At 41.6% G+C, this 16238-nt stretch overlaps 1 protein-coding gene across 2 annotated transcripts in view; it reads left to right on the top strand.

Annotated features, from left to right (window-relative positions):
* The first annotated feature begins 10287 nt into the window (after window positions 1-10287).
* The window catches only part of SLC35F5 (solute carrier family 35 member F5), a 43176-nt gene continuing 37225 nt past the window's right edge, over window positions 10288-16238 (top strand). For both annotated transcript variants that reach the window (XM_002749509.7, XM_017973521.4), the window contains exons 1-4: window positions 10288-10543; window positions 11358-11448; window positions 11600-11741; window positions 14086-14229. In XM_002749509.7, coding sequence (XP_002749555.1) covers window positions 10504-10543; window positions 11358-11448; window positions 11600-11741; window positions 14086-14229 — 417 coding nt within the window. In that variant the 5' untranslated portion in view covers window positions 10288-10503. The remainder of the gene's footprint in view (window positions 10544-11357; window positions 11449-11599; window positions 11742-14085; window positions 14230-16238) is intronic.

Raw genomic sequence — 16238 nt, 5'->3', positions numbered from 1 at the left:
GTGTTGGAGCCTGGGGAGGTCAGCTCCAATCTCTTTCCTGGGGTCTCCCACAGGCCTTAAAAAAAAAAAAAGACAGAGAATTTCAGATTTACTTACTATTGCATGGCAAGTACCACATCAGGCACAGAGTAGGTGCACGATCAAGAGCTAATCAATCGAAGTGCTAGATTTCTGCTAATTTGTTCAATATCCCTACTATGTTTGTATTTAATTATTTTTTATTTTTTTATTGCATTTTAGGTTTGGGGGGTACATGTGAAGAACATGCAAGATTGTTGCATAGGTACACACGTGGCAGTGTAATTTGCTGCCTTCCTCCCCTTCACCTGTATCTGGCATTTCTCCCCATGCTATCTCTGCCCAACTCCCCACCCCCCGTTTGTATTGAATTATTTCAACTCCAAGTTTTCCAAGGGATTGGGAACTGTGAGTCAAATAAACCTTCTTTTTTTTTTTTTTTTTTTTATGACAGGGTCTCACTCTTTCACCCAGGCTGGAGGGCAGTGGTGCGATCTTGGCTCACTGCAAACTGTGCCCCCGGGGCTTTAAGTAATCCTCCCACCTCAGCCTCCCAAGTAGCTGGGACTACATATGCATCTTACCAGGCTCTGCTAATTTTGTAATTTTAATAGAGACCGGGTTTCACCATGTTGCCCAGGTTGGTCTTGAACTTCTGGGCTCAAGTGATCTGCCCACCTTGGCCTCCCAAAATGCTGGGATTACAGGTGTGAGCCACTGCGCGCAGCCCACCTCTTTCTTTATAAATTACCCAGCCTCAGGTATTCCTTTATGGCAACACAAATAGACTAAGGCAGATTGTTTCAAAATGTCCAGGAACTCGACACTTTTTTGCTATAAAAAGTGGAGCCTCATTTTTCTCCTGTTGTATATGGGCCAGACTCAGTGATTTGCTTCTAATGAATAGAATATGACAGTGTGACTTTTGAGCCTAGGTCATAAAAGACACTGTGGCTTCTTTCTTGCTTTCCTTATACTTCTTGCTCTGGGGAAAGCCAGCAAACCATCATGTCATGGAGATACTCAAGAAGCCTGTGGAAGGGCAGGGCACTGTGCCTCATGCCCATAATCTCAGTGCTTTGGGGGGCTGAGTTGGGAGTATCACTTGAGGCCAGGAGTTTAAAACCAGCCACATACACACCCCCCCCACACACACACACACATCCACACCCAACTTAGTCAGGCATGGCAGCGTGTGCTTGTAGTCCCAACTACTTGGGAGGCTGAGGTGGGAGGATCGCTTGAATCCAGGAGCTCAAGGCTGCAATGAGCTGATTGCACCACTGCATACCAGCTTGGGCAACAGAGTGAGACGTTTTCTCTTAACAAAAAGTCTGTGGAGAAGCCCAAATGGGGAGGAAATAAGACCTTATGCCAACAATCAGCAAGGAACTGAGACCTTTTGCCGACAGCCATGTAAGCAAGCCATCTTAGAATCAGATCTTCCAGTCTCAGTCCAGCGTTCAGATAGTAGCAGCACAGGCAACATCTTGAGTCTCATAAAGAGACTGCGCCAGAACCACTGAGCTATACCTTCAATTCCTGGCCCACATACATTGTTAAATAATGTTTTAAGCTGTTAACTTTCAGAGTGATTTGTTACACAGAAATATGTAATTAGTATATTTGTTTCTTGAATGAACTGGACTTTGTAGGGCACAAAGAAAATGTAGGTGCTACACACTTTTAAACAACCATATCTTGTAATTACTCACTCACTATTACAAGAACAGCAAGGGAAAATCCGCCCCTATGATCCAGTCATCTCCCACCAGGCCCCTCCTCCAACATTGCAATTTGACGTGAGATTTGGGTGGAGACACAAATCCAAACAATATCTTTTGGCATTTACTCTGCTCCTGATATCTGATACCACTCACCCAGTACAACCTTGGCTCTTTCTTGTAATTTGCACTAAAGGAAACCAAAATATTTCAGCCTAAAACAGAATTCTTTAACATATTTCAAGATGGCTATTCAGAAGGGCTGGAAACACAAGAACAGCTGAAAAGCTGTCCTTTGTGGGGGAGAATTGCATCTCTAGAGAAAATCTGCATTGATACAGCTAGGTTTTCTCTGAGGCCCTTTGTTGTCCAGATCTAAGGAAGATTAACTGAGAATATGATACCTTTAAAGATCTGCAAGAAACATTTACCATCTAATCTCCCTTGAGGGCTGCTATCTGTGAGATTTCCTCTACATAACAAGACCATCTTTTCTAGCCAATTCTCCTCTTCTTCCCCATCTGTAACCTATTTTGCTCCCAAAACCTGCTTTGCCACAATCAAACCCCCCATTCTTTCTGTAACCTTAAGATGTTCTGTAAGCTTCTGTGCACCACTTTGTGCTTGGGGTAATCACTCTGTGATTCTTTACATTACCATGCTGCAGTCTGCTGGCATGGACCATTCAAATGGCAGGTGGCTTGGTGCATGTTAATACATTTGCATATCATTTCACCTATTAACCTGTCTTTTATGAGTTGATTTTTCAGTTAACCTTCAAAGGGTAAAGGGGAAGTTTTGCACCAGGACTTAAACACCTATTTACTTCTTATCATTAAGTGAACAAGTCAGCCTGAGCCTCATAGTCCCTGGGACACTTCCGCAGCCCATGTAACCAGTGAACATCCCAGATTGCCTTAAGCCCCAAAGGAAAAGGTTGGGGGGCGGGGAAACTAAAGCCGTGATATGTGTAACATGTTATTAGATATTACTTTTGTTTTCTTCTGCTTCAAGAAGAGTTCCTCAAAGTATAGAGGCAGTACCAGCCCAAACTAGGTCTGCTCTGTTAATAATAAAATGTTGCATTACCTTGTAGATATATCAAAGTCAAAAACTGAAGATCATGTTCCATGGGCATGCACAGTAGAAAAAGCTTTGACCTTAACAATACCTGGAACCCATGATTTCTCTGCCCTCTGAGCCCATAAACTTGCCCCAAACTCCGAATCAGGAAGTTTGAACCTGATGGATTTGAACCTGACTCTTGTCTCCTTACTGGTCGGTTTGCAATAAAGCCTTGCTTTTCTGGAAAGCCAGTGCCATGGTTATTAGCTTACATGTGCATCAGGCAGCAAGCCCATTTGCTTAATAATGAAAGCATAGAACAAAAAATAGTTAACAAAGATAGTCATGGTGTAACATGAGGTATTAGACTATGTGGAATTTATAAGGAAAATGTCTTAACCAGCTTTACCATCAGCACATCACACGTATCCAGCCTATATATGTAGACTAAGAATCCATAGGAGGAGTTGAAAAGATGAGTAAGTGTGAATTTATTTGAAGACTCGTCACATGATCCAAATATCACTATCAGCACCCCACAGGGATTTGGGTGGTATTCTTCCCTTCTCAAGCCAAGCAAAGTGGGACTTGGACACTTTGAGAGAGCATACAAAGATCTTGGCACATATTCTCTCAAGTTTAAGGAACACTGGTGCCCTCCTCTTGGGGTGAGGCTATAGCTAGAGGATACAGGAGGCTTGCTACTCTGATAGCCGGATAAGAAAATGGGACTTGGATGGGAATGGCCTGTACTTCTGGGCAGGGCAAATGAAAATGAATTTCTCATAGGCCAGAAGTGGATATTGTAGGAAAGAGCCATAATGGGTTTCTTATGATATGAGGGATTCTGTCCACTCAGGCTGCCTGCAGGGATGCAGTGCCCCTAACAGAGAATGACTCAATAGCCAGGTGAATCAGATAGAACCCATGTCCAGGAAACTACAGGAAACACATTTCTCAGCAGAAACATTCTGTGAAAACTGAGATCTGTATTTGGAATCTACAATATTTCCCAGCAGAAGCATTCCATGAGAGCGTAAATGTGCATTTGGTATTCCAGTGAAGATTTCACAACCAGATCTCCAGGAAAACAGCCCATGTATGCAGTGTTTCTGATGTCTGTGTTATGATTCCATGGTTCTTGACTCCCACCAAGGCCAAGTTCAGTCTACTAATGTGATGTCACTGAACATGGAGTTGAGAAAAATGCACAACAGGACATCATTATAGAGTATTTCCACTCTGCAACTACAATTAGACATAAGTAAACTCAAGATAAGAGTGTAAGTAATAGTAAATGTAGTTAAATAATTTGGAGGTAATGAGTACTTATTACCTTCAAGTTGAATATATTTATTTAATTATAAATTTATATGTAATTTCATTTGTTGGGTTTTAAAAAAATTATTTTATTTTGATACAGGATCTCACTCTGTCACTTAGGCTGGAGTGCAGTGGCATGATCTCAGTTCACTGCAACTTCTGTCTCCTGGGCTCAAGCAATCCTCCCACCTTAGCCTCCGGAGTAGCTGGGACTTCAGGCATGTGCTACCACACTGGCTAATTTTTGTACTAATATTTTTTGTAGAGACAGGGTTTGGCCACATTGCCCACATTGGTCTCAAACTTTTGGGCACAAGTGACCCACCTGCCTCATAAAGTGCTGGGATTACAGGAATGAGCCACCATGCCTGGCCTTGTCATTTAATTATAATGATGGCTGGATTTAACAACCTCCTTGCAACAATCCCAATTTGACTGTCAGCTCTTGTGAGTCAGTGCAGGCCAATTCCCACATACCACTGTACCATTTCCAGAAGGCACAAAAGCCAGATTATACCCAAAGCAGTCAAGTAAGACCTTTCCTGATTCTTACCTGGCCTCCTTTCTCTACCCTGACTCCTACTTACAGAGGCATTAGAAATAGCCTCATGAGTCAGGGAAAAGTAATAGAGCAAGATGTGAAATAAAGAAATGAGGAAAGTTTTCTTCCCAACTGCAGGCTAATTTTTCCCTTTGGAATGAGTTCATTTACCCAATACCTGTACCCTCATTGTATCTTGGAAGTAACTAACTTGTTTTTGATTTTATAGGTTCATAATCATAGGCAGAAGGGAATTGCCTTTTCTCAGATGAGATTTTAGACTGTGGACTTCTGAGTTAATGCTGAAATGAGTCAAGACTTGTGGAACTACCAAGACAGGATAATTGTATTTTGCTATGTGAGAAGGACATGATATTTGGGAGGGGACGGGAGTGAATGATATGGTCTGGATTTGTATCTCTGCCAAAATTTCAGGTGGAATTATAATCCCCAGTGTTGGAGAAGAGGCTGGGTGAGAGAGGATTGGATCATGGGGCAGACTTCCCCCTTGCTGTTCTTGTGATAGTGAGTGAGTTCTCACGAGATCTGGTTGTTTATTATTTATTTATTTATTTATTTTTGAGACAGGGTCAGGCTCTGTCACCCAGGACAGAGCGTAGTGGCATGATCTTGGCTCACGGCAACCTCTTCCTTCTAGGCTCAAGTAATTCTGCCATCTCAGCCTCCCAAGTAGCTGGGCAACATTGTTTGGCTCTGTGTTCCCACCCAAATCTCATCTTGAATTGTACTCCCATAATTCCTACAGGTTGTTGGGAGGAACTGGTGGGAGATCATTTGAATTATGGGGGTGGTTCCCCCATACGGTTCTTGTGGTAGTAAGTCTCACAAGATCTGATAGTTTTATTAGGAAATTTCACTTTTGTATCCTTCTCATTTTCTCTTGGTGCCACCATGTAAGAAGTGCCTTTTTGCCTCTTGCCATAATTCTGAGTCCTCCCCAGCCATGTGGAACTGTAAGCCCAATGAAGCCTCTTTTTCTTCCCAGTCTCGGGTATATGGTTATCAGCAGTGCAAAAACACATAAATACACTGGGACTACAGGCATCTACCATGTCTGGGTAATTTTTGTAATTTTTGTAGGGACAGGGTTTTGCAATGTTGCCAAGGAGTTGAATATAAACAATGATTAGTAGCCATCATCAAGCAAACACTGCCTAGGGATGCTTATTCTATGGATGTTTGGAACTTTCATTCAAATCTCTGTGAATATATTACTCCTCCAGCTTGCCAGTAAACCCCTCGAAACCTATGACTCGATTGCATGCAATAACCCTTAATACCTTAGCTATCTCAGAACCTCCCAAGCTTATGATGTTCACTACAGCATGATTTACTCCACAAAATGTAGTAAGGTGGCTCAAGCCCGCAATGAGCATGGTGGCTCATTCCTGCAATCCCAGCACTTTGGGAGGCTGAGGCGGGTGGATCATTTGAGGTCAGGAGTTCGAGACCAGACTAGCCAACATGGCAAAAACCTGTCTCTAATAAAAATACAAAAATTAGCCAGGTGGTAGTGGTGCACACCTGTAATCTTAGCTACTTGGGAGGCTGAGGCAGGAAATCAATTAATCCTTAGAGGTAGAGGTTGCAGTGAGCAGAGATTGAGCCACGACATTCCTGAAGAGTGAGTGAGAGAGGCCCTATCTCAAAAAAAAAAAAAAAAAAAAATGTAGTAAGGTTCAAATTCAAAATAAGTCTCTTATATACAATAATTTAAAAAAAATTGTTAACCTCCATCCATTTAACGTATCTTAGAAAGAAATCAAGTCAACAAACATTTGCCAGGCTGATCATGTGCCCAGCATTCTCATAGGTACTGCAGAAAATAAGATGACATACAGCAGACTCTTGTGACAGACTGAATATAGAAATGGACAATGATCAGAGCATATATAAAAATAGAACTCTGACCTACAACCTCTCCAGGAACTAGTGCAGAAAGACACAGCAATCTCTGCAGTAGCAATCTCTGACTTGATCAACTGCCAGTTTCCTTAGTTTTTGTCGTTTCCAGCTTAGTACCAACCAGAGAAAGTCAAATATGTACCCCTAACTGAGCAAATAGGATGCCATGCTTCCACTTAACCTGCCTCCAGCTTCCCCATGCCAACATCAAATCAGGGCATACCTGAAGTCTTTCCTTTTTTTGAGTTATAAAGCTTTCACATTCCCCTGCCTGCTTTCCAGTCTGACAGACACAAGTGATGGTGGCTGACTGCCTTGCTACAGCAAGCTTTGAATAAATATCCTTTACTTGTACTCATTTGAGTGTTCTCCATTTATTTCTGTTCTTGGAATTACAGAATTATTATAGGTGGTTTTAATGATTAATTTAGACCCCCAAAGACTCAAGACATAGTCATTTATAATTTTATTGGGTTTGAATTTGAATTGTATTAGGGTTGAGACTGATATGTGACAGTTAGTGACTGCCCTGTACACACACACAACTTTGCTTTTATATACATCCTGTGACAGATGTACCTTACTGGGGAAATTATATTCTCTAGAGTATATTTTGAGGGATTTTTTTTTTTGAAGGTGTCAGACTTAACACCTGATGTATCTTAAGGGTCTACTATTGAGAGATTTCAAGAGTGATCGACTTTGAAAAGCAAAAAGAAAATGAATAAAATTAAAAGATCAAGGCTGTGGGACTTAGAAAAATAGTGCTACTCTGTTGACCTAAAAGGAAGAAGCTGAAGCAAAATTAATATAAAGAGAGTTAATTCAGGCCAAGCTTGAAGATTGCAGCTTAGGAGCATAGATACAAGTTGCCTTGAATATATACACCAATTAGTAGCCATCACAAGTGAATCTTTAAAGGCAAAAAGGGGGACAAGGAGTGGGCTGATACCAAGTTGTGTACAAGAATTCTTATTGGTTTATGGAAATAACACTTATTAGTGATTGGTTACATTGTTAAGCTATAGGATGTGAGTTATAGTGTCCAATGAGACATTAGGTTAATTTATAGCTACCTGTGGCATAAGCAAGCAGTTTCTAGAGATGAATACATAGCTCAAGAGAAGTAGGCTGTGATTGTTGTCTCATTTTAATGTCCCTCTGGGCCTGACAATTTAAAAGAGCTACATTCCTCAGATAAAAATTATTTTCTTTTCTCACTACTACATAACAGAAATGGAGACTTAGGAAAGGAATTAAGTATAAGGAAAAGATCAAGAGACAGCAAGATGTTCCAGTTCATTGAATGAACATTAACTGCCAGCTATAGAATGGTAGGCACTATTGCACATGTGGAGGACAATAGTGAAGAACAAAATGGACGAAAACCCTTGCGCTTGTGGAACTTATATTTGAAATTATATGAAGATTTAGCCTTGGGCAAGACATAGACATAGGGACAAAAAAAGGAATGCCTGACATGCTCAGGACGATGCCACAGCACAGAAACACGTTAGGGCCTATTGTTACAGCAGTCCAGTGGAATCTCCCTTAAAGAACCCAGGGAAAAGATATTAATGGAAGTTGAACTAGGTTTCAGACTAGCTGAAGACAGACTGCCAGAATTACTTTATCCATTACAAGAATATCCACAGCTTGTCCTTTAACAGATGGTCTGGAGAAAGGTGGCCATAATGGTAACTTACAAAGTACTATCATTTGCACGATTTTAATTCAGAAACCAATATTTATAGAAGAAACTGAGGCACAGAAGAGAGCGGAATAATCCCCAAGATTACAAAACAAATTGTAGTCAGATTAAGAATTGTCATCTAGCTTTCCTGACCCAGATTCTGAGAGACATTTATGCTATTTTTTCAGACTATTCATCAACAATGTAGCATAAAGAATTCATAGGCATATTACAAGCTGATACTCTAAAAAATGCTAATGAACTAAAGAAACTGGTGCTAGAATAATTTGATTAATGTCTGCAACCAAATTTCCCTTAAGTAGTAATACCAAGTATTTGGTTAAGATTTTTGTATTCTGCATAACAGGTTTCTGAATGATTTATTAAAGGTATTCGATGATGATAGTTTATTTGAAATGGATTCAATCAATTAAAAATGTTCATTGGTATTGTTTTATTAGTCGCTAGAATATGCATTCAACTTCACTGAAACGAGACTTAAAAGGTAAGAGGTACACTACATCGTGACTATAGGAGTAAGAAAATGTAATTTCTTCACACCATCTGACCAAGATATTAAATTATAGGCTCTTTAGTCTTGATTTTGTTTTCTAGACAGAAATCAGGATGTTGTACAAACCTTTCTAATGGAATAGTCAAAATATTTAAGTAAGAAATCTATATGGTTTAATAAATCTGTACATTTGGCAGGGCGTGGTGGCTCACGCCTGTAATCCCAGCACTTTGCGAGGTCGAGGTGGTCAGATCACTTGAGACTAGGAGTCCGAGACCAGCCTGGCCAACATGGGGAAACCCCGTCTCTACTAAAAAGTATAAAAATTAGGCCGGGCGCTGTGGCTCAAGCCTGTAATCCCAGCACTTTGGGAGGCCGAGGCGGGTGGATCACGAGGTCAAGAAATCGAGACCATCCTGGTCAACATGGTGAAACCCCGTCTCTACTAAAAATACAAAAAATTAGCTTGGCATGGTGGTGCATGCCTTAATCCCAGCTACTCAGGAGGCTGAGGCAGGAGAATTGCCTGAACCCAGGAGGCGGAGGTTGCTGTGAGCCGAGATCTTGCCATTGCACTCCAGCCTGGGTAACAAGAGCAAAACTTAAAAAAAAAAAAAGTATAAAAATTAGCTGGGGGTTGATGGCTTGCGCCTGTAATCCCGGCTACACTGGAGGCTAGGCTGGAGAATCACTTGAGTCCGGGAAACAGAGGTTGCAATGAGCTGAGATTGTGCCATTGCACTCCAGCCTGGATGGCAGAGTGAGGCCCTGTCTCAAAACAAACGAACAAAAAATTGCTAACGTTTGGGAGGTTCTTATTATGAGCCATGAATTGATCTAAGTCCTTCACATATGTAAACTCATGCATCCCTGGCATACACACAAAAAAGCAGATGTGGCAGGTACTATCATTATCTCCATTTTTAGACGAGGAAACCGAAGGACAGAAAAGTTGAAGTAGCTTGCCCCAGGATGTAGCTTGTAACTCGTAGAGTCGAGATCTTGTTTATATACAAAAGGTTTCAGGAAACAAAAGCACTCTAAAACACTTCGTGTTTCGGTCCTCTCTTCGAGAAAGGGATATCCAAAGCTTCAGGTTCGCAGTTTGTGAAACGGAGCTGCTAGCTTTCGTTCTAGGGCGAGCCATCTGGAGGTTTGGCCACTCCCTCGTCCATCGCTCTGCCTCAGACACCCACGCTCGCTTCCCTCTTCTTCCTCCACCTCGCCCTACTTCCCTTCTTCCTATCTTCGCTCCTTTCGCATCGCCACCGTGTATCGTCGCTCGGTGCCCAGCGCCTCGCATTACTCCCCTTGGCGCTGCCTAGCCACACTAAATACGCGACCCCGGCGCTGTCCGCCGTCGCGCCTCCATGACGTCACGCGTGCCCCCACCTTCGGGCTGGGGGGGCGGGGCCGCGGGGGCTGGCCAGCCGGGGGCGGGGGCGGGGCCGAGGCCAGGGCAGAGCTCCCGGCCTCCGCGGCCATAGTAGCTGCCTGCGCTGTCCCTTCCCCTTACCCGCTCCACGCCCTCCTGGGCCGAGTGGAGTTGTGTGGTGTCGGCGGCCTCTCCCTGAGGGGAACCGCGGCTTCAGGAGCTGGGCCTCCAGTGCGGTGCGATGTCAGGTGCCGTGACGGCTCTGTGAGTCCGAGGCCGCGGCCGTGGCGCTGGGCGGCTACGGGGCCTGGCCCGGGTCCGCTCATGGTGCCGCCACGACGCCATCGCGGGGCAGGAAGGCCAGGTAGGCAGGCAGGGAAGGGCCCCGACATCACTGGAGCCCTAACCGGGACCGAGTGCCTACCAACAGCACCACCTTCAGCCCTTGGTGGCCGCCGGAGCGCCTTGACCGAAACCTTGAAGGTCTCCAGGGGCGGAGGGAGCGGGAGCTGACAGGGGCGCTCCAGTCGTGCGCCCACCCTGGCAATCTAGAAAGCTGAGCTTGCGCCCTTGCCTTGGCTTCCCGGGGAGGCGTCGCTGCCTTAAGTTCCTTTCCTGGTCCAAAAAAGGAGTCGTCTTCCTTTTTCCAGCTGTTTCTTCTAAAATGATTGGATGTATTGACAGGAGTGGGTTGGGGAGCGTGGAGAATCCTTTTCTCTTACCACGTGAGGAGATTGGAAAGGAGCCTTCAAGACTCACAACAAATCACTTACTCTCCGATAACCAAATTCCACTCCAGGAGGTCAGGGACAGAAAAGACACTTTTAGAAACAGTGTCTAGACGCCGTCCCTAGGGGTGGATTCCTCTGGAGGGAGAGGTGAATGGAGTTCTGTATTTGTGAAACTGGAGAAGCTATTTTCCATTAGTAAACTATTCTTAAATCTGCCATATGTTGAATATTTTTCCCCCCTGTATTGTGTATTTCTCTAAGTAAAATCTGAAGCGTACAGTGGATACCATGAAAATATAGAGAAAGGTGGCAAGTATGTTTAACACATTTCGGGTCCTTTTCTTCCATTTGCTTTCAGTTTGAAGGTGAAGAGTGAAAAACGGTGTGATGAATCTTACCTTGAAGTTGTTGACCTTTTCATAGCATCATTTTCGTGGTTATTTTTAGGGGCGCTGAGTTCTTCACCTCCTTTTAGACTGAGATTTGCCAAGTTTTGCGGCATTGCTCTTGAAGATCTCAGAAAGGCTCTTAAGACAAGGTAAATTCCACATGTTTATCCACTATGTAACTTTCACACTGAACATTAGCTAACAAATGTCAGATGTTTCTGTTATACTAATTTTCTCATTTTTAATGGGTGTTTTTCTAAAATCATCTCTAATGTGATTTATATTTAAAAAAAAAAACAGACTGCAAATGGTGTGTGTATTTATCATGAACCGAATGAACTCCCAGAACAGTGGCTTCAGTCAGCGCAGGCGAATGGCTCTTGGGATTGTTATTCTCCTGCTTGTTGATGTCATATGGGTTGCTTCATCTGAACTTACTTCGGTATGTATCTTTGGTCCAGGGATGTTACATTACCGCCGCAGTGTTACTGTTAACCTGTAGTAACTGTAGCCATTACAGTTGGTAAAAGCAGTATCTTAAATGCTATTGAATTTTTTAAAAAAATAGTGAATTATTGCCACTTCAAGTTAAAACTGAAAAGATCTTTTTTATTGTTTTATACAATTTTCTTGTATCTTTAAGGAGGGTTACTTAGAGAGATTGTATGCATATTTACTAATATTTGAAAGTGTTTCTCTTGGCTTTTTTTCTAAATTTCTTTCTGTAAATACTTTCTAGTGAAATATTTATCAGGATACAAAACAATGTCACCATTTAGTAGAGTGGTAGTAAAGTGGTAGTTAGGTGTAAAGTCTTGATTTAGGTTTAGTTTTTAGGAAAGAATACTTTGGGGTACTGAGTAATTCTTATTCCAGCCTGACATACATAATGACTGCAAGTCTCATTTTAGATGATGCCAATTTAAGTACTGTAAAGTTCCTCATCAGCTTTTAGGTAATAATTGAATATCCACATGTTTAAGTTGTCCAGATAGAGTATTACATTAGGATTTGCAAAACGGTGACTTTTTTTTTTTGAGTTCTTTCGTATTTATTTTTACATTTATTAGCTGGAATTCTTTAAGTCTTTTTATATGACTATATTCGTCTTCTTTTTTTTTTTTGAGATGGAGTTTCACTCTTGTTACCCAGGCTGGAGTGCAATGGAAAGATCTCGGCTTACTGCAACCTCAATCTCCTGGGTTAAATCAATTCTCCTGCCTCAACCTCCTGAGTAGCTGGGATTATAGGTGCCTGCTACCACACCCAGCTAATTTTTGTATTTTTAGTAGAGACTGGGTTGGTTTCATCACGTTGGTCAGGCTCGTCTCAGACTCTTGACCTCAAGTGATCCACCCACCTTGGCTTTCCAAAGTTCTGGGATTACAGGCATGAGCCACTACGCCTAGTGTCTTATTAATCTTTAACACTTTCTTTCCACCACAAGATGCCCTGGGCTCATCTTGTACATTTTCTGCTCCCTACATGGATTTGGTCATTTTTTTGTACGAGTCATTGTTTCTTTTTTGGTTCTTTTTTCAGGGAGGCCGGGGACAGAGTCTCACTCAGTTGCCCAGGCTGGAGTGGTGCAGTGGTGCCCTCTTGGCTTACTGTAACCTCTGCCTCCTGGGTTCAAACTATTCTCCTGCTGCAGCCTCCTGAGTACCTGGGATGACAGGCGCGTGCCCTTATGCGCTGCAAAGTTTTGTATTTTTTGTAGAGATAGGGTTTCACCATGTTGGCCAGGCTGGTCTTGAACTCCTGACCTCAAGTCATCTGCCTGCCTTGGCCTCCCAAAGTGCTGGGATTACAGTTGTGAGCCACTGCACCTGGCCTGGAGCCATCGTTTCTTTTAGTGTTAAATGGTGCTGACCACCATACATCCTAGAGTTGCATGTTCCTCCTGGGTTGTTTTATTTTTTCTACACCTTTTTAGTGCATGTAACTAGGAATTTTCTTTTCTTAGGGTATAAAAAATTGGGAGTTTATATTCACAATATACTAAAAACAAACAAACAAAAAAACAGTCTACCTGAAGAAACTTCCATAACTTTGAAATTTGTCAGTTTCCTTTTGCTCTTGCATCCTAAATTTTGCTCTTGGTACCTGACACATTATGCTGTACTCTCTTCATATACATCTCCTCTATTAGATGTCAAGCTCTCCAAGGGCAGGATAATTTTCCTTATTTCTCTTTTTTTTTTTTTTCCTTTTTGAGGTAGGGTCTTGCTCTGTCACCCAGGATGGAGTGCAGTGGCTTGATCATGGCTCACTGCAGGCTCAACCTTTGTGGGTTCAAGGGGTCCTCCTGCTTCAGCCTCCCAAGTAGCTGGGACTATGGGGTGCATGCCACCACACCTGGCTAATTTTTCTATTTTTTTGTAGAGACAGAGTTTTCCCATGTTGCCCAGGCTGGTGTTGAAATTCTGGGCTCAAGCAGTCCGCCTGCCTCAGCCTCCCCAAGTGCTGGGATTATTGGTGTGAGCCACCATGCCTGGCCCTGTTTTGGTTTTCTTTAGCTCCTAGCATATCCACTGTTTCATAGTAGGTTTCAATGAATGTTGAAACAAACTTATTTTTGGAGGTTCTTGCTGCTTTGGTGATATCCTTTTGTATGCAAAATACAGTATTCAGAAATGAATCTAAAATATTTTTGTTTTCCCTTTGACTTTTCCTTTCTAAGTGAACTTCTAAAGAGTTACAATCATGTAGTGACTTTATCTTGGAGATGAGTCATAAGATTTAAGGTCATCTCATAGTTGTCTGCATAACTTTTTCCTCTACAGTATGTTTTTACCCAGTACAACAAACCATTCTTCAGCACCTTTGCAAAAACTTCTATGTTTGTTTTGTACCTTTTGGGCTTTATTATTTGGAAGCCATGGAGACAACAGTGTACAAGAGGACTTCGAGGAAAGCATGCTGCTTTTGTAAGTTTTTAATGTTAAGTGTCTGTTGGGAAGGGAAGTTTAAAGATGTATTAGTTTCTTTAAAGACAGTCAGATTTTAAGTTGTTCAGTTAAGTGAGTGAAGATATAAGAAAACCTACTTTTGCCCAAAATTTTAAATTTGTTCTTCTAATCAACTTAGTATCAGAATATTTTGTGAGAACTCTTACCCCATGACATTTTCTGAGTTGTAAACATTGTTGAATTAGCCCAAATCAATTAATGTGGAGATGAGGATGAAAGTAAGGAATAAGACCAATATTAAGAGTCTATCATTTGCAGATTGGATAAGAACCTTCTAATTGTTAGGTGGATTCTGGAAATAAATTCAAAGTTTTATATATTAAAATGAAAATATTATATTTCTGGACATCCTTTAGATTTTTGGCTAATCAAATTATATTCTTTGATGTAATATAACATGCTCATTCATAGTGTTGAAAGAAATGTGAGTTTATTGATAGGTCTTCCTCATAGAAGTAGAAATTTGAATTATTGAGAATGAAGGATTATAAAACTTTTATATTAATCCTTTTAAAAATTCTTATTTAAATATATATATAATGCGAAATATACCATTTTAACTATTTTTAAATGTTTACTAGTGGCATTAAGTACATTTACTTTGCTGTACAACCATCAGCTCCAGAATTTTTCATCATCCTAGATAGTCTGTACACAGACTTATAAATAACCCGTTTGTTCTTTCCTCCAAACCCTAGTAACCACTGTATTATTTTCTGCTTCTATTAATCTTTTTCTTTTGTGTGTATTTTTTTTTTTGTGGGTTAAAATAGTATTGTTTCTTGTCTTGTCTAATAAGTACATTCTTTTTAAAATTACTTATTTATTTTTAGAGACAGAGTCTCACTTTGTTGCCCAGGCTGGAGTACAGTGGTTTAATCATAGTTTGCTATAATTTTGGACTCCTGGGCTCAAGCAATCGTCTTGCCCCAGTCTCTTAAGTAGTTGAGCACATAGCCACGCACTGTCACACCCACTAATTTTTGTATTTTTTGTAGAGACAGTGTCTCACTATGTTGCTCGGGCTGGTCTCAAAGTCTGGCCTCTGGCAGTCCTCCAATCTTGGCCTCCAAAACTGCTGGGGTTACAGCCATGAGCCACTGCACCCAGCAATCAGGGGCTTTTCAATAATTGCTTTTGAAGTTGGACTTGGTGGTTCTTGCCTTTAATCCTAGCACATTGGGAGGCCAAGGTAGGCAGATTTCTTCACCTTCATGAGTTCAAGACTTGCGTGGGCAACATGTTGAAACCCTGTCACTTAAAAGAAAAATAAATAGGTCAGGCATGGTGGCTCACACCTGTAATCCCAGCACTTTGGGAGGCCAAGGCAGGCAGATCATGGGTCAGGAGACCGAGACCATCCTGGCCAACAGAGTGAAACCCCGTCTCTACTAAAAATACAAAAATTACCTGAGTGTGGTGGTACACACCTGTAGTCCCAGCTACTTGGGAGGCTGAGGCAGGAGAATTGCTTGAACCCAAGAGATGGAGGTTGCAGTGAGCCAAGATCATGCCACTACACTCCAGCCTGGCGATAGAGTGAGACACCATCTCAAAAAAAAAGAAAAAGAAAAAGAAATAAAAAACAAAAATATTTTTTATTAGGTGAAGCCTGAAATGTGTACTCATGTGCACAAATTTAACTTATCAAAATATGAATATGTGTTTTTTACTTTGCACAAGTAGTACATATACATTGTAGAAATACATATACATCGTATCACATGTGGGAATAAATTGCATATGTATTAGCATAGGTATATTGTTGAAAATTTAGAAAATACAGAAGAACAAAAAGAGGAAAATCAATCCTACCATTCAAGGAAGAACCACTGATGATATTTTGACATATATCCTGCCATTCTTTTCATGTGTGTATTTTTTATTTTTTACAAAAATGTAGTTGGGCCGAGTGGAGTGGCTCATGCCTATTATTCCAGCACTTTAGGAAACTGAGGCGGATGGAT

Source organism: Callithrix jacchus, chromosome 6 (assembly GCF_049354715.1).
Source record: "Callithrix jacchus isolate 240 chromosome 6, calJac240_pri, whole genome shotgun sequence".
Lineage (NCBI taxonomy): Eukaryota > Metazoa > Chordata > Mammalia > Primates > Cebidae > Callithrix > Callithrix jacchus.
Note: the sequence above shows the minus strand (reverse complement) of the source record. Positions and strands in the feature narration are given on the sequence as shown.